The sequence below is a fragment of the Peromyscus maniculatus genome, chromosome 22, assembly GCF_049852395.1.
Source record: "Peromyscus maniculatus bairdii isolate BWxNUB_F1_BW_parent chromosome 22, HU_Pman_BW_mat_3.1, whole genome shotgun sequence".
In the NCBI taxonomy this organism is placed as follows: domain Eukaryota; kingdom Metazoa; phylum Chordata; class Mammalia; order Rodentia; family Cricetidae; genus Peromyscus; species Peromyscus maniculatus.
In genome coordinates this window covers 20,348,403-20,375,293 of record NC_134873.1, presented here as the reverse complement: position 1 = coordinate 20,375,293, position 26,891 = coordinate 20,348,403, and the positions used below count along the sequence as shown (strand labels likewise).

The window sequence follows — 26,891 nt, the reverse complement described above, 5'->3', positions numbered from 1 at the left end:
ATGGACCATGCCAATGTGAAGGTCTTGGTCAGTTCTAGAATGTCCTCTGGGAAGGGACTGAGAGGGCTTGGTGGGCAACAGACCAGGCCAGCCCATGGCCAGACCATTCTAAAGAATCTATCATCTCCCCGGGGTGGCTGGGAGGCCCAGAAGCCTGGTGCAGAATTCGTATTGAGCACATGGCGTCTAGGCATAGGAGGAGGGCCAGCCCCAGTTAACAGGTGGTCCAGTCAGGGAGCCTGTGTGCCTCTCCAGAACCAGGCTTAGCACAGTCGTCCAGGACGGAAGACTTTCCTTCGCCAAATTCACCACGATGTTAAATCTGAAGTTTAAGAAAGGCTCCTTTTACGGAAGTGGGTGTTGTCGGGTGTGTGTGTCTGCGCGTCAGAAGCTGACCCTGGGGAGGGCAAGAAGTGGCCCCACGTTGACTGCCTGCGGGGTTGGCAGTTGGGAAATGCCCCATCAAAGGCCAGAGTAGGGGCTTTTCTAGCCGCCTCCCTGCCCGCCCACTTTGGTGATAAGAATGAAGAGAGTCTCCAGTGTGTGCTGGAAAAGCAGCTAGCTGCATTGCCCAGGTGAATGAGAAGCCTGCAGGGTAACAGGAAGCCTCTGAGAGCCACAGGCAGGCGGGTTACAAGGAGCAGCTGTTAGGGGCGCTGTGAGGGCTGATTGAATGGGGGGGGGGGATGAAAGGCCCAGCCCAGCTCCACAGCCGCTGCCCCTTGCTCCCCCTCTCCTCTGTGTGTCCGTCTGGGCCACCGGCTCCCTCACATCACAGGCGTCCGCTGAGGGCCAGGCCTGCCCTGCACCTCCTGTAAAATGAAAGAGAATGGTATCAGAGGGGGAGCTGGAGCACAGGAAAGGGCCTCTTTCTTTTCAAAGACTTTCATTTGTGATAGGCTTTTTTTTTTTTTTCTTCTTTCCTAGGTGATCTTATTTCAAAGCCCCTTTGAAAAATTTGTGGGTTTTGTAATGGATGAAAAGTTACTTGGAAATAGGGCTAAGAAGTTTTCGGTTGAAAGTTGTTAGAGGAAAAGTTGAAAGCTTTGTTGTAAGGGTTCTGCCAGATTTATCGTTTCTTTTGTCCACGAGACCCATCGTGGAATGGAGTGTAGAGCTAGGGGCCCAGGGAGATCTGGACAGGGCATGTGCAAGAGCAGGGTGCAGAAGCCAACCCTGTTCACTGGCCGCTTGACGCCCGCAAAGGAAGCTGTCTTCACTGAACTTTGAGCATACACATCTCCAAGGATTTAGACTTTGATGTTGGAAAAGGAAAAGCAAATGTAGTTCCCAGATACTAGAGAAAGCTGGGTTCTGGCAAAGCCGAGGGCTACCGTACGAGTGTTTCCTATTAGGGAAAGAAGAGGGGGCCCAGACAGGACCTGGACGAGACGGGGGCCGGCCTGGAGCCTAGTGTAGACACGATGCATGACCTGGGGCCAGGAATGAAGTCAGAAGGAACAAGAAGAAACAGAGAAGGGGTGTGGGTAAAATCAAAGCGGAGGAAAGTGTGGAAGACAGAGAAGGGAAGAGAATTTCAAGGAGAAGGGAACCTGGTATTAGGGCCCAGGGGGAGAGGACCAGCAATGCTGTAGGGATGGGCAGTGAGGGGTTGATTGTCATGGAGACAGGGTGGGTCCACTCAAGTTGGTGTTGAAAAGATGGGTGTTGGATGCCGAGCACCCAGCAGAGATGAATGCCGGGTATTCCTAGCCCCGGGACAGGGTAACCACAGTCTAAGAAGGTCAGGAGGCCCATGGAAGATGAAACAGAAGAGAAAAGGGCCAGATTTTTTTTTTTTTTGCTCAGCCTAATGTTGAGAAACCAAAGCTATAAGTGGGGGGTGGGGAGATGGGGGAATACGAAGAGAAGGATGTGCTTTGTGGTGCCAGCCAAGGAGGCAGGTGTGTCCAGATGTGCAACCCCCCCCCCCCCCGCCAGGAAGACCCATATCACACTGGCAGAGGCTAAAGGGAACGTCAGTGGTGGCTAAGGGCCTGAGGTTTGAGGGAGGAAGAGAGATGAAGGAAGGCAAGGTGTCCAGCGCCCTGGAGCCAGTGTATTACCAGAGTCGGAGCAGGAGGCACGGTTGATGGACACAGCAGAGAAAAGATAGACTGTGGCCAGCACCCTGCAGGTTCTTAGGGAGGGATCAAAGTGTTACCCAACAGTGTAGTATGTGTGGGTGCACTCGACATGGCTAAGTCCACTGATAGGGGTGTCAACCCCAAAAGAGGTGACCTGGGAACATTCTGACTGTCCCAGGACATTGTGATGGTCTTCAGACAACACTGTGCTTCGAAGACACTGGGGCCCCATAGAAAAATAACTAGGTCGTAGGGACTCCACCCTCAAGAGGGAGTAGGTCGGTGGTGTGAATACATTAGTCCCCTCCAGAGTGGTCTGCTATTAAAGGAGTGAGTGTGGCCTCCCCTCAGGCTCTAGCTTCTTGTGCAAACACATGACACTTTCTGCACATCCCCGGCCTTTGTAATCCCTTCCCACCATGGAGACATCACCAGAATTCTGCAGATGACTGGCACCCATGCTCTTGAGTCTCCAGAATAGGGACCGCACTCACTTCCTTTCTTTAGAATGTGTACCCAGTCTCAGGTAGTTGTTACATTTATTTATTCATTCATTCATTCATCGGGTGGGGATGCACTCTACTGCATGCATGTGGGTGTCAGGGGACATCTTTCAGAATTCAGAACTCTCCTCCCACCATTTGGATCCACCACCTAGAACTCAGGTCCTCAGGCTTGGCAGCACACGGCCTCACCCATGGAGCCATGTTGCTCGCTGTCCCTCAGATGGTTTTTGTTGTTGTTGTTGTTGTTTGTTTTGGTTTGTTTTGTTTTAATCGCAACCCAAAATGGATTAAGACAGGTAGAATAGGTTTCGGTGAGAGCCCTTAAGTTTCACCCTCGAGTGTTAGTGAACTTGGCTGGATCGTGTAAGGGTCATCCGTAAGATGGTGGGGAGAATACAGAATTCTTCCTGAAGGGAAATGAGCTGTGCCCACCGTTGGCGTGTGGGAGGTGGTTAAATATGAGCTGTTAGGGTGGTGACTGGCCCCGCGGCCCCATTTCATCTGGCATCCGCTTACGGCTCAGTTCACACAGCGATCCAAGCATGGCAAAAAGCGCGTGGTTCCAACTTAAAGCGTTTGCAGGTGGTGGCCCTCAGGACTGCACACAAAGTCGGGGGTCGCAGGGTTCCAACCAAGAGAGGCCTCTGTAGTCCCGCCTCCGCCGAGCTGAGGTCTCTGCCTTCTCGCGAAGCCCCGCCCCGCCACCCACTTGTATGTATCCTCCATACCCACCCAGGCTTCCAGCAGGGTCATTTGCCCGCCAGAGACATCATCATATTCTGTAATATGATTGGAATCTGAATATATATTTAAAATGACAAGATGGAAATTAAAATTTAAATAAAGAATTACTTTTCTATAAGTTTCTCTGAAAGCAGTAATTTAGTAGCAAATTGATAGAGAAAGGTAAGCACCGGTCCTTTAAACCATCGTGTGGTTTCCGGCGGCCGAGCCAGAAGTGTCTCAATTTAACACATCATTGGTTAGTATTATTAGAAATTTCATCAGGCTCCGCAGTGCATTCTGGTGGGGCTCAGAAGGGGAGGCCTGGGGCCAAGAGAGGGCACCCCGGTTCGAGAGTATAAGAGGCTCACGGGAGACCCCACCCCCCCATACCAAGCGGGGCTTTCACTGGGCTTTTCCTGTTTGTAGCTCAATAGCAATCAGAAATTAGAACTGAGACGCCCTTAGGTGCCGTCAGCTCCTCCCACAGCCGTGTGGGTCAACAAATCCTCTGATCCCTGGAAACCTAGGCCCAAAGCAGGGGTCCTTGACAGTGGCCTCCCCAAGAAGCTGGCTCCCATGAACCACGTGAGCAAGGTCCCTAAATCTGTCCCAGCCAGGACCCAACAAGTAGCTATAGCCCCTAGAACCCCAGACTCGGGCACAGGCCTGGAGACATAGGCGAAAAGACTGCCCTTGCTCCCCAGGGTGGGCCCAAGAACTCCCTGAATCAACAGCGTTGCAGGCTTATTAAAGTGGCACACTCCAGGGGTACCCTGCTGCTCCAGAGCTCCAGAATCGGGACCTCCAGGACTAGAGTCCATTTCTAGCAATCACCCCAGATGTATCTCACATGCCTCGTGTTGGAGATGGCGTCCGTGGTGGCGGCGCTTAGACAGTCGTCCCCGCCATGTTCTGGAATGAGGAAGCCTGCCAGTCTAGGAACGTACTCACGGGCTTAATCTAAAAGCACCCAGACACCAAAAGCTCTCCCACCCATGCATGAATTCCACCATTAGCACACGGTTGCTATAAATAAGCCTTGCCTTCTCCAGGGTGCACTGCTGTGTATGAGCACCCCTGGGAAGTAGGTACACTCAGTCCCCAGCAGGAGTGCGTTTACCAAACACTGGCCTCCACCACTCCCCCACTGGCAGGCCTGGCCATCAGGAAAGCCCTAAGAGTCTTGCAAGGTGCAGTCTGCTGGAAGGAAAGGGAAAGTGTACCACTTGCAAAGGAAGGCTGTCCATCGAGGCTGAGCTGCCAGCTAGGTCTTACGATGGATTCCCCAGAGCCACCCACCCAAGGGCTGGTGGCCTGAGCCCTACCCACTTCTGCCATGGGCAGGCACCAGCTCCCGCTGGTCTCAGAAAAGCTATGAGAGTGAAAACCTCCAGGTAAAAAGACAAACTGAGATGACAGCATTCGCTACTCCCGGGCTCTGCCGCCTACCTCTGCAGTGTGTTGGACTCAGAGCTGTGCTCGCCTGCCTCCCTAGGTGGCTCAAACTTCCACACTCTCTTGGCAAGGCAGGTCAAATGTTTGCACCCTGATGGTTAGGGAAGCATTCAGAGGGAGTGCTTCACGTGCGTGCGGGGAGGTCAGAAAACATGGCTCCATCCACGACGGAGCCCCAGCCAGTCGAGTATCCATCTCTGCCTTCAGGAATCTGGAGCTAGAAGCTGCAGCAGTGGCCCCAGGCAAACATGTCTTCTCCAGATTGGGTGGCTACCGCAGGAAGTCCTAAGGTGGAGAAGGAAAGCATGGCTGTGGATCAAGGTCAGAGATGCAAGTACCACGGCCACCGCCGGCATTTCCCTCCCTGTGGGTTCTCAGCTTTTTAACCAAGGCCACTTTCCTCCCACCGGCCATCTGGGGCCGCCGTTCCAAGAGAGGCTGCGTGTACTCGTTTTAGTATTTCCCCGGTACCGGCCCCCTTCTGTGTTTACACTGCTCCCCGGTCCTCTGCGAAAGGCTAGGGGATGCAGATGATAACGCAGGGCCCGTTTGCCGAGAGCAACACACAAGTGACTTGGGAGCTCTTGGCTTTTACACTATACACAGTAGAGAGCGTGTATCTCATTTCTTCCCCTTGCTTTTTGTCCATTAGTGACTTAACAGTATTTTCTAATATCTAACCAATTTGTGGGGGTAGGGGGGATGCAGGGAAGGCTGGTTGGGACAAGTCTGCAGTGTCTTTGTGGATGCCAGTCACCAGGTAGGGTCCACTGAACTGGTGCCTGGCCTCCAGGACAGACGAGTCTTGCTGTGTAGCTCTGGCTGACATGCAGTTCACTGTGTGATCCAGACTGGCTTTGCACACACACACACACACACACACACACACACACACACACACACACACGCACACCGGTCCTCTCACTTTAGACTCCTGACTGCTAGGATCACAAGTATAAACTACCATGCCTGGCTATTGTCTCTCTTCATATCTGTGGCATGGGTGCTACCATGAACAAGCGTAGGAGAAGGGAGGCATCCTGTGACTCTGCTCCCTACAGTCTCTCTCCAAGTCTGAGTCACCGCCACCAACCCCTGAGCCAGCCGGCCCCATGGCGGCAGCGTTTGTACATCTCTCCAGGGAAAGGACCTTGACCATGGCTGGACCCGGGTCCCCAGCAGAGCTTCTGGACCCAAGTAAGAACAGAAGCAGACTGACACATGGGGGAGGGGGGCTCCAGGCACTCCGGCAGGAAAGGGTCTCATAGCTGAGAGAGAGCCCGCGCTGGCACGGGGTGGACCACGCTCAGTGGCCCTCAAATAGGTGCCGCCACACCAGCTGTAGGCGCCACCAGCGGCAAGGCGTCTAGGACTGCAGGTTCCAGTCTGGAAGCAGGTGTGTGAGCCCTAGGTGCCATCTCGAACCACATGACTGTAGACACGGGTCATGTGAGGGGATGAACTAGGCTCCGTCCTGTGTCAAGGCTGGAAATGTACCGGCTGATACAGGGTCCCTGGATGGTGATCCTAGCCCCAATCTATTGGTGTTACTCAATCCTTGCTGAACTTTTGTGACCCACTGCCAGTCCATCTCTTCCGGCAGCTCTTGGGGATTTCCTGGTTCTTTTGATGCCCTTGGGAAAAAGAGTGGACGGTGCAGTATTGGGGGTTTCCCAGGAGACATCCATGGCCATAGCACGAGTCAGCCTCAGCATCCTTGTACCTCTACCACACCCAGGCACTCAGGGAGGACCAGTAGTTTCTGGCCCTTGTTAGTGGATTATGTTAGTCAAGCCTCTGAGGAACCTTCAGTAGTCTCCACGGCTGTGGAGTCATCTGGTGGTCCCTAGAGAGGCGAACCAGACCATCCTATGGCTCGGCTCCATGACCTGCGCGGTCCACTCTTCCTGAAGCATGCCCTGCCAGTTCATTCATTCCTTGAACCAGCGTCGTGATGTCGCTGTTCCTGTTGGCCCATGCTCTGGGTCAACAAACCCTGCTTTCATCCCGGGGATGGTTATGCCAAGCATAGCACCTGCTGGGCCAGGCATGGCACTGAGCATCTGTCTTCCTGGAATTTGCCTGCCAGGACAGGGTCAGCAGGACCTTTCGGGGCAGTGCGCTGAGCCCTGTGAGTGGACAGAGGCTGAGATGAGACCAAGCAACAACTGAGACAGCCCCCGGGGGGTCTAAGTCCCTATCATCATTCAGATCTCCCTGTCCACTCGGCTGCTGCAAATGTCTGTGGTGTTTTTGTGCAGAGTAGGGAGATGTCCTTTCTCTCTCTCTCTCTCTCTCTCTCTCTCTCTCTCTCTCTCTCTCTCTCTCTCTCTCTCTCTCTCTCTCTCATTGGACTGACCAGCCAAACACAGGCTCTCTGGCTACTGCGTGACTTAAGCAGAAGGTCCTCCAGGAGAGTTCAAGTGCCTCTGCCTCCCCAGCTGGGTAGCATCTCCCTTGACCCCTCTGCCAAGGATCTTTGTCTTCTGAGAGCAACACTGTGGACCATGTGAAACTGTGTACCTGGTCTCCCCAGGCTGGAAGAGGGTAACCCTCATGCCCTGTGAAGCTGCTGGGGGCGCCGGGGGCGCGGGGGGAGGCAGTGGACAGCCCATTGCCAGCAGGCACCTTCAGCCTGTGCTGGCGCCCCGCACCTCACAGAGCTTCAGCCATAAAGGACCTGAGTCTTTAGTGTTCTCCAGTCTCTGAAAGGAGCAGGATGCTGTCAGGCACCGTGAAAATGTGACCTTTGAAAATTTACAAGAGCCGGGGTTTAAAAAGCTGCTGTGTTAATGATGCATCCCATTAGCATCTCATTAAAGGGAAGCCGAGAGACGCCCGGCTCAAGCCCAGTGATGGGCAGATAGGGCCACTATGCAGAGCTGGTAGGGGAAGGCTATGCTGGTGAGTCTCTCCTGATGAGTACCTCCATGTTCCTGGAGCAGAAACCAGGGCCAGGGAGAAGCAGAAGGTCTGACTGAGTCTGGGTGCCTTCCCAGGTGTCCCAGAGAATGGCAGTGGGAAGAAGTGAGAATTGAGAGAGACCCTATTGAGCCCACTTCTGCCCTATTGGCTGGGAAGCTGGTCTTTCTTGTACTGGCAGCCCACTCTCTACCCCCATCCCCACCCCACCCCTGCTCTCCTTCCCTAAGACAAGCCCTTACTCAAACTGGAAACAGCCTGGATTGCTCCTAGGGATTCCAGATGTGTAGGAATTCAAAACCGTGAGAGGGAAGTTCAAAGCTACAGTCACAGACCCATACAGGGTCCCAGGCACCTCCAGAATCTGCCATCTGCATGTGATTATATGGGGCCTAGAGCCCTTAGCAGGAGGAAAGGCCCCCCTAGTCAGGTTTCCTGCCTCACATACTATACTGGTCAGTCCATATATGGCACCTGAAAGCCCTGGACATCTCAACAAAAGGCACACTCCTACATTTAAGTTGCTTGTGGTCAATCCATTTATGACTCACCTGGAAGCCCTGGACCTCTCAGGAAAGGGCACACCACTCCTAACATCCAAGTTGTTTGTTGACAGAATCAAGAAAGGAATATTCACTTGATTGCTTTAATAAAGTAAAATTCCTGAGCTGCAAATTGCTTGCAGCTTAAGATGTTGCTAGCGCAGAATAGAATGTGAGTGGTTTTATTTATCATTCCTAAAGGGGGTGTGGGGGGATGGGGGGACGGGGTGGACTTCAGAGAGGTTTTCTTCAATCTAAGAAACTGTTTGTACTGATCATGCAAGAAAGACCGAGTCAAGCAGGAGGGAGGCCTGGCAGCCGGGGAATCTCCCTGTGGCTCCGGATCAGCCTGTGCACACCCAGATTGAGCACCCAGCTTCTATTTGGGGTACACCAGCGTTGACATTGTGCACCAGCATGCTCTGCTTCGCGAGCCTTCAAAGGGAATCACCTGGGTCCAAATGGCCCGCATCACCATTGCCCTGGCCAGGACATAACACAGAGCACCAACCCAGTCGTTATTCACCAAAGAATAGACCAAGGCATAAAGGAGTGACACACTGCATAAGCCTGAGCAAGGTGTCGGGGGGAAAAATATGCAATTTTTCAAGTCCAGAAACTCCCCCTAATTTCGGGGCAAACATTAGAATTCCCAGAGTTTTATACCATAGAACCCGATGACCCAAACTCAAGGGAAAAGAAAAAAAAAACAATCAGAGCTTCTGGCAGAAGTGGCGGGCTCAGGGTTTGTTTCCAGAAGGCTTCCCTCCCTGCTTAAGTTGCCCGTGTGGACCTGCGGACCCAGCAGGGCAGAAATGGTGAGAGCGTGAGAGAAGACTCTCCAGATCTTAAGCAAAGCTGTTGTTTCCTATCTGGGCAGCCTCTGGGACATGGGCAGCAGAGAGGGGCTGCAGCGCCCCCTCCTGGCAGAAAAGGTTTCCACAGTGCCAGCGAAGAGCCTTGCTGGCAAGGAGGCTAGGGGTCCCAGCCGCGCTCACACACTGTGTCCTCTAAAGAAGGCTCTTGAACAGGGCAGAGCACAGACTCCTTCCCCCTCAGGTGCCTCTGGTTTCAGGAGCAAGTTCTGTGCCTCTAACCCCACCATGATCCTGGAGCCTGGGAATAAAGGGCTGCAGATGGCTAGGTAGCTTCTGCCTCTAGACGGGGCACATATTGAAAGTTGCCTCTTCAGAGAACTGGAGGAAAGCCTATGCCTCGCTACCATTATGGCTATGCCCCAGACCCCCCTCCTTTTGTATCTCCCTTCCCCCCTCAATCTCATCCATGCCACAAGCAAGGGTGGGACCTCCGATCAGAACACTCGTCCAAGGAATTGTTCTTTTTCTTTGTTCTTCTTCCTCTTTTTCTTTTCATCCTCCTTTCCGTATCCTGTTCCCGGAAGTGGAGCATCTGAGGCACAGGCCAGAAGTAAAGTGCACCCTAATGCAATTACCTCTGCATTGCCCCGGGTCTCAATGCTGCCTGCCTGGCTGCTGCTCTCCCAGCAGGCCCTGCTGCGGGCTCTGTGTGCCAAAGTGTGATACAGCAAAGACTCCAAAAGCCCTGCCCAGCCTATTGCCCACACACACCCTGCTATGTGCCTGGCCTAGGACCCAGGAGAATCACCCTGCCCCAGAGCCCCCCAGGGAGCTCTGCCTCCAGCTTCATCCTTGGGCCAGGCTCTATCAGAATATGCTACAGACATTGTGGCTTTCACCTGAACGTGCTTCTTCCGTGAGTGTCCCTGGAGAAGAACTTCTGTCCCTCATCCCGGCTCACATGCTTCCCTAGGCCAAGCTGGGTTCCTAGGAGCTGTGACTGCTCTTCTCAAAGCCACCTCCACTGAGGTCCTCGCCCCTTGGCACCCCAGTTTTCTTATCCCAGCATCTACGATATGTTTAGGATTTATTTTTATTATTTGTAAGTAATGGCCGTTGTAGAAAACTTGGTATTTAGGTGTGGTGATACACAACTGAAATCCTAGCACTTTGAAATCCTAGCACTTAGGAAGGTCATGAGTTCAAAGGTAGCCTGGAGTACAAATCCTTTAAAAAAAAAAAATCTGGGGATGTGGGTCAGTGGTAGGACATTTGCAAAACACGTCCAACACCTTGAGTTCCATCCCCTGAACCATATTATTTTGATAAACGCAAACGAAGGTCAACAGGAAGTGACCCATAATCCTCTCACCCAAGGATAACATCGTGCTGACATTTGGGTCACTCCCGTCTCACACATGTTGTTCAACAGCAGGACGGTTTGCATCGGGAGGTCCCACGGGTGTAATCTTGTGGCCTGCTTTTCTCATCAATATCACAGCGGGAACACGTTACCTTCTCATTATACATTTCGAGAAAGCATGCTTCCTAGGAGCCCGCGTTCTACCAGGACTGTAGCCTCGGGGGCTACTGTCACCGGACATGTGCTTTCATTCTGAGAGTCCTTTTCTTGTCCATCCAAACAGCTAAATCAGAAGGCGAGCTCACACGGCAAGCAAAGCCCCCTGACTGCTCTGAGAGGCCATCGGTTCTTCCTACCTGGGGGCATGAACTCACCTGTCCTACCTGCTTCCATAACCCCCCGCCCTTCCTCCATGAGTTGACTGGGTCTCGACAGCGTGTGTAGGAGCAGAGTGGAGAATGTGCTGTAGCGCTCATTTGCCGGCTGATGACGGTGTTCTGCGGAGCAAACCTTTTGCCATCTCGTTAGGGATTCTCAGCAGCCACAAGTGAAAGCCCTGGGCACCTGGTGGACTGAGACTGAGTGGGTACAGTCAGTGCTCAGCCCATACCCTGGATAAGTGGGGAGCATTTGGGTTACGGTGGGTTACCGACAGTCTGAAGGCTGAGGTGTCCCACACACCAGAGAATGTTCCCATCAATTGCAGTGCTTCCCCTGGGATAGGCAGCAGCAGTAGAGATGCCTGGTAAGGCACTGGCTTGGAGTCGGAGAGGCCAGGAGCTCATCAGAGGCCAAACCTGCAGGTGTACTCTGTCCTGATATCCCATGATCCTTGCTGGGAAGGAGGCAGAGGTCCCAGCATTAGTGGGTCTGGATGCAGGCTTGCTCTCTCTTTCTCTCTCTGCCCATGCTCAGGTTTCAGGGATACTGCAGAGGGAACAGATTCCAGGCAGGGTCCTGGGACAGTCTATGCTCACCATATTCTCATCTACTTCCCACAGGCTCCAGGCATCTCCAAAGCCGACAATCAGTCCCAGGGACTCACGACCAGCATTCGATGGGGCCAGACGCCCATCAATCAGTCCACACCCTGGGACACCGATGAGCCGCCCTCCAAACAGATGAGGGAGAGTGAAAATCCAGGTGCGTGTCCATCAACCGACAGAGACACCTACTTGCTGGGTGCTCTGTTCTTCTCCAAAGATCCTGATCCATGAGTCTACAGAAGCCCAGATATCAGGCTTGGGATGTGTGGGACCCGAAGTCTCTCAAGTCGCACATTCAGGGAGATTTTTTTTTGCCTTGCCCATGGTTTACATGAGCATGCTCGGACCCCAGGTCTAGGATTTCCTCCTTCCATAGCATCTAGGTCCTCCTGCTGATAGCTCTGACCAGAACAAAGGACCTCCCACTGCTCCTGGATCTCCCCCACCTCCCCACCCCACCCCATTCCCGCTTTGGTACAGCTACCTAGAGATACCCCCCAGCTCCATGCCAGATAAACACCGCAAACCCATCAGTCACTCCACCCTAAAGCTCACGAGTTCCGGTCCCTTCACTTTCCAGCTACTCTATCCCTCTAAAGTGCAAAACCACAACCCAGTGCTAACAACCCACTCAGTGCCTCACCGGGGCTCTTCCTTCAGCACCCCACATTGGTCATTACAGCCCTAGAGCACAGCTGTTCAGCCCACAGACAGCATGTCCTGTCCCAGCCGTCACACTCAAGTTTGCCACAAGGCCACCTCTTCATAATTGGGTTTAAGCATCTGGGTCTGGAGACACAAGGACAGATCTCTCCACTGAATGGGGCCACTGCGATCTCCAGTGTTTTTTGTTTTTGCAAGACAGGGTTTCTCTGTGTAGTTTTGGCGCCTGTCCTGGATCTCACTCTGTAGACCAGGCTGGCCTCGAACTCACAGAGATCCATCTGGCTCTGCCTCCCAAGTGCTGGGATTAAAGGCTTGTGCCGCCACTGCCCTGCCTGCCCCAAGGGTTTTTTTTTTTTTCTTTTGCATGTTTTGTTTTTTCTGTGTTCTGTTTCCAGTTCCCCTAGAATTGTGCCCTTCGTAGCCCGCCCTAGCAGCTTCCAAGTCATGGAGTAAAAACAGTGATCAGGGCTTGCTGTAAGTGACTAGAGGCCTCTCTGTAGGTCTCCAGCCGCTTTCAGGCAGTCATTTCATTAAAAAAAAAAAAAAAATCCTCCCCATGGCATAGCATCTCAGAGCTGTCTGTGGCCTTGTCAGTCAGGCTCCGACATTTTGATGCGTGTCCCCAGCTTCCCTGGCTAGTCCTGGGGAGCACTGAGTTTGGGGTGACAGCCCTTGGCCTTGAGACCTCCAGCCATACTGGCTCACATTGATATTACCTCCTCTGTTTAGCTGGGACATGGTGCCGGGCCCGCCCCCCCCCCCCCCAGCCCCCAGCAGCCTATTCTAGAGTCTAGCCAGCAACACATTGCCAATGTCTCTGGCTTGCAGTCTCCCCCTCTCATCACGCAAATGGTAAATATTTCCTGCACATTATTGTGTGCCTTGTTCTGTGTGTGATCTCAAGGCTTGCAGCAGCGGTCCTAGGCGCTGGTACTCCTGTGCCTGCTGCAGATGAGGAAATTAACACGGGAAAGGCATGCATGTCACCTATCCCGAAACCAGAGCCAGGAATCAGAGCTGATACCTCGTCCTCACTCGATGCCCCCTCCTGGTTTGAGTGTAGCTGTGCCCTCTGGGCTCCTGCCCTCCCTCCTCATCTTAGGTCTGAAAGGGAACTCCTAGCCCTTCTAGCCTCTAGAGCTCCCTGTCTCCTGCCTCAGTCTCCCCTTTCTCAGTCTACACCCGAACCCCAGAGGAATCATGAAAACCAAGGTTGAGTCTGAATAATGGAGGCCCCAGCCAAGACTCATTCAGTCGGAGGTGACCAGACTAGAATTCCCTGTCATCCGTATCTCCCAGCTGCCGCACAAGCCGTCTGGGTCACCTCAATGTCCATTAAGCTCCAGGTAGCCCCAGGCCTTACTCTGCCTGACTTGGGCACCACTGTTTCATCACATTCTAAGAGGTGTGGCTGGCCTTCCTTGTTCTCCTAAAATTACCTCGGGTTCCTCCAGTTTCCAACAGCGCCAGCTGTGTGGAGGGAGGGAGGGTGTGTGAGACAAGACCTGGAGTCCCCTCAAATCTTCCAGGATTTCCCAGACTCCAGCCACCTCTTTCCAGGTGCCTGGGAAGCACCTTGTCATCTTCAAGGTCCACTGGGATCACCTGAGACCCCTGCAAACACTGTCCACGGCCAGCCTTCTCTTTGCCTCCCCCCACCCACCGCGATTCTCCAGCAAAGACCTACATACACCACCACACATAGGCAACGTCTGCCACGTGTCTGCCACACCGTTGGCTTTACTTTGTTTTCTCACAAAGATACGTTCTGCCTTCCGTTCTCAGTCCAGATTAACAGATTAAAAAAGCATGAGGCTCAGAGAATTAAAGCAACTTGCCAGGGCTCTTGGCTCCTAGGTAGGAGAGCTGAAGTGAGCATAGGTCTCTCTGAAGGCCTCTGATTATTTTTTTTCTCAGCTTTGTTGTGTTTCATTTCTCCCAAACAGATCTTTCTTTATTTTCTGGACCCCCATAGTAGTCATTTGTCATTTGTCACTACACACTTTTTTTTTTTTTTTGAGACAAAGTCTTGCTGTGTAGCCTTGGTTGGCCTGGAACTCCCTATGTAGACCAGACTAACCTCAAACTCATGGAGATCCGCCTGCCTCTGCCTCCCTCCAGAGTGCTGGGATTAAAGGTGTGTGCGCCTGCTTTATCACATTCTTTTTTTGTTTTGTTTTTGTTTTTGTTTTTTGAGACAGGGTTTCTCTGTGTAGCTTTGGAGCCTTTCCTGGAACTCGCTTTGTAGCCCAGGCTAGCCTCGAACTCACAGAGATCCACCTGCCTCTGCCTCCCGAGTGCTGGGATTAAAGGCGTGCGCCACCACCTGCCCAGCTGCTTTATCACATTCTGAAACTGCTGAGTGCTTGGACACAAATGTCTTAGCCACTGTTGTTACTCCAGGTCTCAGCCCAAGGCCTGGGACAGTTGATGTTTGTTGAGCGAATATGTAACTGGCCGAATAACATGTCTTCCATCTCCCTTACAGGCACAGGGCCATGGGTGACCACGGTGGCCGCCGGGAACCAGCCTTCCCTGATTGCACACTCCTATGGAGTGACCCAGCCTCCCACCTTCAGCCCGGCTGTGAACGTCCAGGCCCCGGTCATCGGGGTGACTCCCTCACTGCCTCCCCACGTGGGGCCCCAGCTCCCGCTGATGCCGGGCCACTACTCACTCCCACAGCCGCCCTCCCAACCACTGAGCAGTGTGGTGGTGAACATGCCTGCCCAGGCCCTGTATGCCAGCCCTCAGCCCCTGGCGGTATCCACTTTGCCTGGCGTGGGGCAGGTAGCCCGCCCGGGACCCACTGCGGTGGGCAACGGCCACATGGCAGGGTCTCTGCTGCCTCCACCTCCGCCAGCCCAGCCGTCCGCTGCTCTCCCCAGTAACGTCCCTGCTACCAATGGGCCCCCCACCACAGACTCGGCCCATGGGCTACAAATGCTCCGGACCATTGGAGTGGGGAAGTATGAATTCACCGACCCAGGGCACCCTAAAGGTAAGTCCTGTCGCACACTCCACTGTGTGCCTGGTCTGTACCTCCCTGCCTGGTCCCTCCAACACAGGGGAGACAGAAGTGTGTTTATGGTAGCTCTCTCATTGACTTCATCTAACCAGAAGCTGTGGCAGAAACTCCTTATTGGGGAGGGGGGGGGGCGTTAATCCAGGCAGAGAGGCAGTATGGAGATTGAGACAAGCAAGAGCAGGATTCACAGAGCAAGAAAAAAAATGGGAAGAAGGAAGAGGGAGCCTGAAAGTCCAGCGCCCAGGACATGCTCACCCCAGGCTAGACCAAGGCTAGATTGAGCAAGAGCTACCCACTCCTCCTAAGGGTCACCAGAACAGTCCAGAAAGTGGCGGCCTTTAGCACTCTGCATCCATAAAGACACTCAAAACATCATCTGCCTGTGCCGGTCAGGACAAGCCTCCTCCACCAAGCCACTGATAAGAGCCGGACCAGAGCCCAGGCACACTCCCACCACCCTGAGCCACTTAAGGTTTTGGGTTTGAAGGACTGAAAGGGTCTCTGTGAGTCCCTGGGAAGAACAGCTCCAGGTTGGCCTTCAGGGGACCCCAGACCCCAGCTCCCAGCCCCGGGGAGGGGGGGGGAGGGGAGTTTCCTTACCAAGAGCTCAGAGGTAGTTCCTGCGGTTGGGGAAGGGGGCACACCACAACATGGTTCTTAGCATGGGCTGCAGCCTCAGCATCAGGGCACAGGACATTAGAGGTGGTGGGTTCTAGTCCCAGTGTCTGACTGAGCGGGACAGCAGGGAGGGGACAGCAGGGCCAGGGCTGGGAGGGGAGGCTTTGAGGTTGCCTGTCTTAGATTTGCCTTTCCTTGATGCAGGGACAGCTCAGGCCCCGACCCTGCAAAATGCAGAGGGATGCTTTTGAAGGCTCCACCCGGCTAGGCAGAGCCAGGGACAGGAGGAGGCCAGAGGGTCTCTGCCTAGCTGCCTAGCACTCGAGCCTGCTGGAGTAACCCATGTCTCCTCCAAAGGGACCAGTAGGTGGTGCTAGATAGTGGACACAAACTAGCCATGGCTTTTCCTCAGATCCCCTGAAAGTCCGGCTCAGGGATCCCCCTGCCTCTTAGCCTAGTAACCCTGCCGTTAGTCACTCTCTGCCCGCTGTTCTCCAGACAGTTGTCACTGTCCTTCTGAGTCGTTCTCCAGCCTTTCTGAGCAACCCCATCCACAAAGCCAGTGCCTAGCTCCCTGTGGGGTTTCACTCCGAACCTGTGTGAGCTCTGACTGCCTTTGTTTGGGAAATCAGTACTAGTTTTTAAACGACAGAAATTATAGAAAATTACATCTGAAATCTGGTAAACCCTTGCTTTGTTTAAAATTTATTTTTTTTAATATAGAGAAAAGGAGACTAAATTGATTTCTTCTTTGAACTGTTGTAGTTTAGCAACCCCTCCCTTTAAAAAAGAGACCGCCCCAAAAGAACAAAAGCACACGCACATGCACACACACACACACACACACACACACACACACACACACACACACTCTCCCACTTCATGAGTCACCAACTCTGACACAAGAGGCTGTGGGGTCCCAGCTGTCCAAGGACTATCCTAAAGCTAGGAACATTAGAGAACATTAGTGTCCCCACGAGGAGAGGCCCTGCTAAGGCCGATGAAAGGTCTTGCTGGTTTTCCAAGTTCCAGACATGTATCTAGAGAAAAACTGTTCTGTACAGAAGGGAACCAGCTTAGCTGACCCTAGAATTCCCAGGTCTAGGGCTGGACACTGAGCTGGAATCTCTCTCTCTGAACATTGCTAAGAAGCAGGTTGCCCCTGAACATCCTCACCCTTGAGATGGGGTGACACAGGTTACTGGGGTCCGGCTGCTCAGCCCACTAGGTCATGAACCATGAAGAGCTGCTCCCAGGACAACTGTGGAAAGCCAATGAGTGCAGCCTGAACCTCTGCCGCCCCAAGCCACACAGGGCCATGTGGCCCCAGGCCGCTCGCTATACCAAGCCCCATAGGGTATATTGGGTCTGGGTGAGAGGCAGGAAGCAAAACCCAGAAAGTATCTCCTGCTCCATCTTCTGGGGAGCCTTTGAGGTCTCCCAGCTCTGGCCAGTGATTGTGGGTGACCTGTCCATCACCCGGCTTTCCATTGTTGTCCACCAGACCAGCTGTTGGCCCAGAGATGACGTTAATTCACGGGTCTGTTTATGGCCCTTGCTGGCTGGTAGATCCGCCTTGTATTTGTGAAGGAAGACAAGGGACTCTATGCATACAATGCTCAACACTTGAGCCTGGGTGGGTTTTTATTTTTTTAAGTAAATTCTCCTTTCATTTCTAATCTTAAAAGCCTTTCTTGCTGAAGCTATAATTTATCTGTCAGATCTAATGTCAAACAACTACATTTAGGGGGGAAAAAAAATAAGAAACCCAAATTTTGAAACCAAATCTTTGCAACTTGCCATGGGAGAGTCATAATCCCAACAGCACCACGTGGGTTTGGATTTGGGTCACTTTTAATTTTGCCCGTAGGGATTTTTACATCCCTGAAACTCAATTGATTTCACACTCCTAAATGACAGACAGCTGGCTCCAGGCGGGAACAGGAGGCACCACATGATGTTATCAACACAAATCAGAACTCCACTTTAAAAAAAAAAAGGGAAAGAAGAAAAAGAAAAATTTTCTTTTTCTCCTAGTGTCTGTTTGAAACCTTGCCCAGCATTATAATAAGATCCACCATGCACAATCTAGCTCATTACAGTCCTATGATTTCTGCCTTTACTATTGTTTGATGAGATAACCTGGCCCCTCGTGGGGTAGAGTAATTATGCAGAGAGAGCCCCCTCCATGAAGAACAGGTCTTGCCAGCCAGAGGGATAGGCCACTGGTATTTTTAGACTTCATTAGTGCCCTGATTTAAAATTTCACATTTTGTTTCTTGTAATTATCTTCCGATCGACTGAACGAAATTTTCAGCCGAGGCTCTATTAGTCCGCCTTTCCCAAAAAAGGGCTTTGGGACTTTAATTTAAAACTTAACCAATTGAAAAAGAAAGGTGGTGTGCAAAATGCCTTTTGATTTGCTGTAGGTCAAGCGATTGTCTCTCATCTGTGGCTAGAGAAGCCAGCATGCCTGCGGTTTGCTTTAATGAGTGTTATTTAAATGCATTGAGCACATATAGATTTTCTTAAGAAACTTACAAGATAAATCTTTCTTTCTCTAAGAACAATTTGAGGGTGGGAGCAAGCTGTGGAATTTTTTTTTTTAGATTATATATTGAAAGGTAATTAAAAATAGATTTCATGTGTGCAAAGCGATAAGGGAGGAAAACGGAATTAGTTCCATCTGAATCTTTATAAAAGACCTGGTGTGTTTGTCTTGGCATGAGATGGGCACAGACCCCCGGGCTGATCCTCTGGGAGAGGTACAGCCAAACTCAGGCCTATGCGGAAACCAAGGTCTAATAACCCTGTTCCTAGAGATCCCTGGGAGGTCAAGCCGAGGTGCAGGCTGGGTGAAGTATTTCTGCCGTCTTTCATCAGGGATTGTTGGTGGCTTAGTCATGGCTGGGATCCTCTAAAATTCCCAGACCCCTGGGCCCAGAGGCTGACTTGTTTTCTATTTGAGTGTCTGGGGAGGGAAAAAGCTAATGGCACCTGCTTCCTTTCTTCCGGAGGTGGGGGGGGCGGGGCATGTCTGTTCTGGTATAGACCCTGTCATAGGTACAATGTGGGACCATGATGAGCCATCTGCCGGGTTTGGCTTCTCGGCCCCAGGACCAAGGAGCTCCGTGATGCATGGATTGTTCCACCCCTTCCGTGGTTAGTTTCTCTCCTCCTTCCCTAACCATAGACCTCTGGAATTCTGTCCATCCTTACACCTGCATCCTGCATGAACCACGGCTACTCCGGCTCCAGCAGCAGCAAAGACGGTATCTTAGGAGATGCTGGGGTGTGGGGAATCGCTGTGTGACCAGAGTAAGCCTCCTGACCCCTCTGAGCTTCCTCCACCTCCTCTTAGAAATGTTATCTGAGTGTGGTGATTCTTGCCAGTCATCCCAGCACTCGGGGTGACTGAGGCAGGAGGACTGCCATGAGTTTGAGGCCAAACTGAGGTACACTGTGAGTTCCATCCAGCTCAGCCTGGGCTGCAGAGTGAGTGCCTGCCTCATAAAATCAAATATATATATATATATATATATATATATATATATATATATATATATATATATGGTATATATATAATACATAATGTGGGGATGTTTATACTACCCTCCTGGAGTCCCAAAATGGGAACTGTGATCATCTCTCACCCCTTGCCTGCTCACTACCACTGAAGTAGACTCCAGCCCTTTGTCCAGGGAGTTTAGCAGCCGGGCAAGCCCATCCAGTGTTCACAAGGCCCACAGCCCTGTGGTCAGGCCACTTTCTTCCAGATGGCATGAGTTACTTTCTGGCAGAGGATGGGAGACTATTCTCCCAGACATGAGGCTAAGGCAGAGCTCATCCTTCCTCCCTCGTCCCCTACACCGAGACAAGTCCGGGGCACACTGTTCTCTCTGCAACCTCATAAATACCCTGGAAGGAGCTGAAAGGCATGCCAAAGCTGTTTGTCCATATACAGCCCATGCTACAACAGCCCTCACGAAGGCCAGCCCTCCCTGCGGCAGTATCCCAGGAATGTCACCCTGAGTCCATCCGGGGTTCAAACTCAGAGTCACCCTTTGTCCTTGACTGGCCCAAAGCGTGTCCTTTGAGCACAGGCTCCAAAATGAGGCCAGGGTGGTCTTTTCAAAATGCAGACTTTGACCTGCCACACCCCCATTCAGTTGTCTCCAAAGGTCCCAGTTCCTCTGGTGTCCGACAGTAACCCCTCCCCCCCCCCCCATGTGGTCCCTCGGTGTCTGACACCCACTTGCCTTGCGCTTCATCCTTTGCGACTCTGTGCACCGGCTGCCTCGTGGCCCTGCTACATCCTGAGTTCTCAGGTTCCGTCCATCTAAGGCCATGCCCCATGCTTTGACTCATTCTTTTTCCCTCCTCAGACTGTGAGCCTCCAAGGTGGGGCGGGTAAGGACTTCATTGGGACCCCATTCTAGCCCAAGAGCCAAAATGGTCCTCCACATCAAGGGTTATGCGGAGCAGGTGAAGGATGAGAGCACAAAGCTGGGGCTGAGACTTGTCTTTTTTTTTTTTTTTTTTTTTTTTGCAAAAGCAATCAGTAATCTCGGGCATCCAGGTAGGCAAAAATCTCTCAGGGAGTCATTCTGCAATCCCCAAGTCCCCATACCTGTCTCACACTAAAAGAAACTAAATTGAGACTTCTTCCTATACCCAGGTACCTCCATACAATTCCTGCCCCCAGTGCATGATGGGACCTGAAATTCTGCCGCCCCCCCCACCCCCGTTTCCTCGTCTTTAATAACGGCAGAGGCGCTTCTTAGAGTTGCTGTAAGGGTTTGACTCATTTTACAGGCAGCCCTCGGCACAGGCGTAGGATAATCGCTGTGAAAGTGCGTTGGGCGATCTCTCTCTGCACCATCAGGACCAGGACCACCTCTCAGCATCCACGGCCTTTTAGGAGTTCAGGTTAATGCGATGAATCAAAGGCCAGTTTGCCTTCCGGAGTCTTAGGAGAGCATGTTAACATCATGATGTCTGAAGGCCCGGCTCCCAGGGGTTCCCCCTTTGAATGGCAGAAAATTGCTTTCTCTCGTTGTAACATTTCACAATCCTCTGCCATCACCATAACAACCAGAAGGAACCAGCCTGTTGCCGGTACCTTCCCCCTAAGTCCAAGAACTGTTCATCTTTGTGGGGGGTGGTCCTCATGTGTACCCTGGTGGAGGGGGGGGATGCACAGGGGGAGGTGTCAACATCCTGTGACCTTCATCTTGATATCAGGGAGCCACGGACACACAGGCAGGATTAGGCACTCCTCCATGGCTGCAGGTTGGACAGCTAGCATCCTCTGAGTCCTATGGCTCAACTGGCCAAGGCAGGGTGATCGATCAGGCGTGTGTGTGGCTGGCAGGAGCGAAGGTAGTCGGGAGCCCACGTCAACTGCTTGGGGAGACTTCCCGATCCCTCCACACACGAACCCGGCAAACTTGTGCTGGTAACGGGGGCTCTACCTCACTTTTCAATTCTGTAGCCCAGACCAGCTTTGAGAATTAGGCAACATGAAGTCAAAGCCTGATGCATAGTGGATTCACAACAATGTTACCCACTCTGGTTACTATAAATCTTTTTTTTTGTTTGTTTTTTTGAGAGGGGGGGCGGGGGGTTCTCTGTGTAGCTTTGCGCCTTTCCTGGATCTCGCTCTGTAGAGCAGGCTGGCCTCGAATTCACAAAGATCCACCTGGCTCTGCCTCCTGATTGCTGGGATTAAAGGCGTGCGCCCCCGCCGCCTGGCTAAGGAAGGAAGGTGGTTGGTCGCCACTGCTTTGGACTCAGGAACAAATCTCGGTACCCTCACTTCCTCTAGTAAGGCCCCCACATCCTGCCCACACACCCTCACCCCCGAAGCAGGGGTGGCACAGCCTGTGGGTGTTTTGTTTTGTTCACACCCACACGGTATTTCCCATTCACTGGAACAGAACCGGCCCGGCCCCATGGGAAGCTCTCCTTCCCTTCCCAGGGCTCTATCCTCGGGGCTTTGTTTTCCCTTAATTGGAAAGTTGTCCGGGGCTTAACAGTTTGGTTAAGAGATCATTTGGCCGTGAGTGAACTAGGCAAGCAGCATCTTGCAGTCAAGGCAGCCGGACCACCCAGAGACTGTCATCCTCGTAGCAGGAGGTGACCCAGCCACGCACCCACCTGCTCAGTGGGGCACAGGCAGGTGGAGGACTCTGGGCTGTCTCATGCTGCTGGGAAAACACACTGACTTTCAGCCACTCATGTATGCCTAGCATCCTCAGAGTCAGAGATCCTGCCCCGCCCACCTGCAGGGCACCTGAGAGAGGTGTCAAAACGTTCGTTCACAAGAGTGAGAAGGAACAAAAGGAGGAGACATTTCCAGGCCTTTCCAAAATACTGACCCACAGTGCAGACACCAGCTGCCCCGACCCAAGTAAGCCTAGCCATCACTCGGGAGCAGCAAACTAAAGCAGCTAACAGCAGGATGACCAGCTACACACTACACACAAAGTCCATGACTCAGAGGCCACGAGAAGGCTGGAGTGGTGTCACCTCCCTCCCTGAAGCCCCCCCCCCCCCCCCCCCCCCGGGTATTTATGGAGCAACTCCTGTGTGTTCCGAGACACCAACTCTGTGCGGAGCCTGTATGCTGGCTTGTCCCAGAAGCCAAACAAAAGTCACAGGCAGCAGACTAGCTGTGTGCCCCCACACAACCTCTGCTTCTGTCAAGCAAGAAGCCCTGGGTGACTCGAAGTGTTCCAGACACGGGGCGGGGCCGGCCTTAGGAGAAAGGGGTTGGCCGGAGGAGAGGCTGCACTGGACTCGGGGAGGGAGGAATACAAAAGGTAGTGGTAATAAGAACCGTGGAGGCTGGGAGGGGAAAGGGTACTAGAGATGTACACACACACACACACACACACACACACACACACACACACACTTGTCCACAAAGAAAGCCATCCTGATTTGAGACCGGGTTGTCTAGAGATTTTAAGAATGTCCGTTTCCCGGGTATCAGGCACTCAAAGCTTGAATATATGCATAGGCTACTTACCGGCTGACCTCCCTACCTCAGTCAGATGGTGTTTGGTAGGTAAAAAAAAAAAAAAAAAAAAAAAAAACAACTGTGTTCTGTGGTCCTGGCTAAATGTCCCTCCATCTCCAGGTCTTTGTGGTCTTAGAAGGTGAAAGTCTCTTTGAATATCATAGGTGGGAGACACCTGGCCACCGTTAATCCCTGAAGCAGATATCAGAAACACCCAAATTCCAAAAGTTCACTGTGTACCTTTCTCCTGGTGCGACAGGGGTTTAATAACCAAGTTCCTGGTGCCTGACCATTATCTAAACAGTCTTCCTCTGCCGATGTTACCAGTAAAGGCATGAAGAGTTGGGTTGTTTCCAGAATTTTCCTCTCCATAGGCCTGGGGTCCGTTCTGAGGGTGATGTTCAGATAGACCATGTGGGATGCCCGCTGCTTGCCCCGGCGTGATGGGGAGGGGCCAGATGACAGGTATGCCACATCATGAAGCAGAACTGGAGAAAACATGGCACAAAACCAGTTCAATGAGAAGCGATTTGGTTGAAATTACATTCCATTCAGGAGCACGCGCGCTATTCTAGAAATGTAAAAGGTAAAAATAATACACATGTTAGTATTTCAGGAACACAAAACATTGTGTAAACTGCTTGAAGAGAAAAATGGCCAAAAGGTTGCCATCTATTGAAATGGCTGTTATTGCCTGTTTTCTTGGTGAACTTCTTTAAAAGGAAAAAGAAAGTGTGTGTGTGTGTGTGTGTGTGTGTGTGTGTGTGTGTGTGTGTGTGTGTGTGTGTGTGTGTGTGTTACACCTACCTCAGAAGCTCAAGAGTTTCAGTGCCTCACGGAGCAGCTTTTCTTTGCTCTCCTGGTCTCCCAGCAGCCTGGTGGACAACCAGACAGAGCCCCGTGACCTGCCTACTGACTCCTCTTTCCCAAATGACTCCCCACTTGTCATTGCCCCATGCCTCAGAGGCAGTCTCCAGACGAGGTTAGGGCACCCCTGTTTCTCACCAGCTTCTGCAGGGTCCCTGTCCTGACAGTCAGCCCTCCTGGGACAGCTGTCATCCCGAGATGCTGTGAAGGGGTGGCTTCATCAACAGAATGTTTCCTCACAGCTGCAGAAGCTGGGAGTCCAAGTCCAAGTGTAAGCAGGGATGCTTTCTCCTGGTGCCTTTCTCCTTGATGCTGAGACCTGACACTGTCTTAGTTCAATGGAGCTGTATATGTGTTGTGTCTTCTTCTTAAAGGGGTACCACCCCTATAGGATTACCCTTACAGCTTTCTTAAAGGACCATATTCAAATGCCGTCCCCTGGGGGGTAGGGCTTTAACATGAGTTCAAAGGGATTCAGTTCAGTCTGTAATGGTCTTTGTTTGGGACGAGCCATGATGTTTTTTTTTTTTTTTTTTTTTTTTTTTTTTTTTTTTTTGGTTTTTCGAGACAGGGTTTCTCTGTATAGCTTTGCGCCTTTCCTGGAACTCACTTGGTAGCCCAGGCTGGCCTCGAACTCACAGAGATCCGCCTGGCTCTGCCTCCCGAGTGCTGGGATTAAAGGCGTGCGCCACCACCGCCCGGCCCTATGATGTTTTATTTTTAAATAAGATGTAGCCCTGGCTGTCCTAGAACTCACTATGTAGACCAGGCTGGCCTAGAATTCATAAAGATCCTCCTACCTCTGCCTCCCAAGTGCTGAGACTAAAAGGATGCGCCACCATGCCTGGCTGTAATCGTCTTTAAATCCATCTAATTGGCAAGTGGAAAGGGTGGCGCACCTCACCACAGCAACTTGCCATGTACTTATCATTTTTTTTTGCCTCTGCAAAGTCAGGGTCAAGTTAATCTTTCCCCTGAGATTCTAAAATTGTTTTTCTTTACATCACTGGGGCTAGGTGTGTCTCAGTGAAACCTGCTCCCCTGACTCCAACCCTGACCTACCTGCGCTCTCTGAATAGCTGCTACCTCCTTCTCCGAGTAAGAATCTTCTTCTTCGGGCAACAAGCCATTCATCCTTTGCAACCCTCTCCCCCGTGACCATCATAGTGGATAGTAGGGGAAGGTATTACCCGAGCCATAATTTAACAGAAGTGTTTCATTACCCCCTCATGGGGTGGGGTGGGGGGCGTGGATGAAGTTAGAGGTGTTACCAAAGTATCACATTCCCAGGAATGCACTAGAAAATTCCTGGGGACACCGCCCCCAATTCCTGGGTGGCCTGGGCAATCACTTCCCCTGCTGCTCGGAATCCTCCATCCCAGAAGGCTTCTCTCCTCCTACCGATGGAAGCACAGGGACAACCCCAGCGTCTTTATGCCTGTGACCTGCAGCTGGGACAGAGTCATGCATCCCGTAAGAGCTGTATGTTCTCAAAGGCAGGTCCACACTCTCACCCAAGTCCACGTCCTTATGTGGTACCACATGGGGTAGAGCAGTAATAGCCCTTGAACATATCACTAGGGTGTAGACGGAAGTCTCTCCAGTCCCACAGTCCCACAGCTGCTTATAAAATAATCACTCAGAGGCTTAATATTAATTACAAACCATATGGCCTATGGCTTCTTGCTAACTCGCTTGGATTTCCCGCCTGCCTCTAAGCTGCCTTGCCATAGGCCAAAACTGCTTTATTAGCCAATGGGAGCAACACATATTCACATACAGAAAGATATTCCATATCACTTCCTCTTTTCTATCTAATCAAAAAGGAAGGTTTTAAGATTAACATAGTAAAATTATATATAACAAAACAGTTATCAATTACAATATCTAGTCTATTTGTATTTGGCAAAATTAAAGAAAATACTCAATCATCTATCCTATTTTTGTGAGTCTAAAGTTTTATAACTAATTTACCTTTTATCATGACTAAGGAAAACTATGACTATCTAGTCTTCAACTCCATCAAAGTCCCCAGAAGGATATAATATTACCTAAGTAAACAGAAAGTAAATTGTAAGCAACTTCCAAAATTCTAGAAATGACAGAGACATCTGGCTGCCTGGACAGTCATCCAAAGTTCCTCTGTAACTGTAATGTTGGGGCATCCATCTTCAGCCCACAGGTTTAAAGTCTCCTGCATAACTTTCAAAGAAGCAGGAAATTTTTAAGAACTGTTCCACCCATTCTGGCAAAGTTCATCAGTTACTTCTCCCTATGTCCTGTAGAACATATCTGGCAGTTTCTTCTGTAAAGCAGGAACCTGAAGGACCATCTTGCCTTGCAAAGTTCAGTGGTCAACTTCTTGTGGGTCCTGCATGTCCAGTTTAGACAGCATATTGTCAAGCAGTCCAGGCAAGAACAGTTTCTTGCCCAAATGGCTAACTTTTGCCATAAAGAAAGCAAACTCCATATGGAGTTTCTTTGATGCCTATCATCTTCTCTGAAGTAGATCGGTACTGCCAGGAGCAGACATGTCTCAATGTCCAGAAAAGTCTAAGCTCTTACAACATTTTAAATGCCATATTCTGTAGTTCTACCTAATTGAAATATATCTGTGTATACCTAGAAAACTTAACTAATGTGACTATAAGTTTGATTATCATAGATGACTAATTATTAATCTGTATTTAATTATATATTACAATTTTAAATGAGTTGCATAAACATAATACCTTAAACAAGAGTAGAAATATATATCCAGTATAACAAAATTTGTATCAATAAAATCTATAGCAATGTAAAACATTTCAAACAAGTTGTTGCTCTTTAAAAGTAGATTCAATAATCTACCCTTTCATCCTATCATATCTATATTATATATTTCTATATTGTATTCCCCTTTTATCTTTTAGAAAGAGATTGACTATGACCAATAGCAATTTGTAACCAACCCCTAAACAATGACAAACATCCATAATCCATTTTTTGGGAATGTGGGCATAGTGTTCTAGGCTACTTCCTGCTGACTGGGGCTGCTGTTAATCTGTCCTGTAGTCTGTGAGGCTGAATCATCTCAACCAGTTGCCTTGAAGCTGTTCTGGATGTTGGATCATCTGGGCCATGGGTGTTATGGGAGACCTTTCAGGGGGTTTTGGTTGATCAAACCATATTAGCCTGGAAACAATCCGCAGGTTCTCACCTTCAGTGGAAACAAAAGCAGAACCTCTTTTCCAAAGCAACATATCCTTAGACACAAATTTTGAAGTCAAGATACCTTTAAAAT

General features: G+C 51.1%; 1 protein-coding gene across 2 annotated transcripts in view; it reads left to right on the top strand.

Moving 5' to 3' along the window:
* Nucleotides 1–26,891, top strand: part of Klhl29 (kelch like family member 29) — a 310,216-nt gene that overhangs the window by 232,145 nt on the left and 51,180 nt on the right. For both annotated transcript variants that reach the window (XM_076559386.1, XM_076559385.1), the window contains 2 exons: nt 11,421–11,562; nt 14,560–15,072. In XM_076559386.1, the coding sequence (XP_076415501.1) occupies nt 11,421–11,562; nt 14,560–15,072 (655 nt within the window). The remainder of the gene's footprint in view (nt 1–11,420; nt 11,563–14,559; nt 15,073–26,891) is intronic.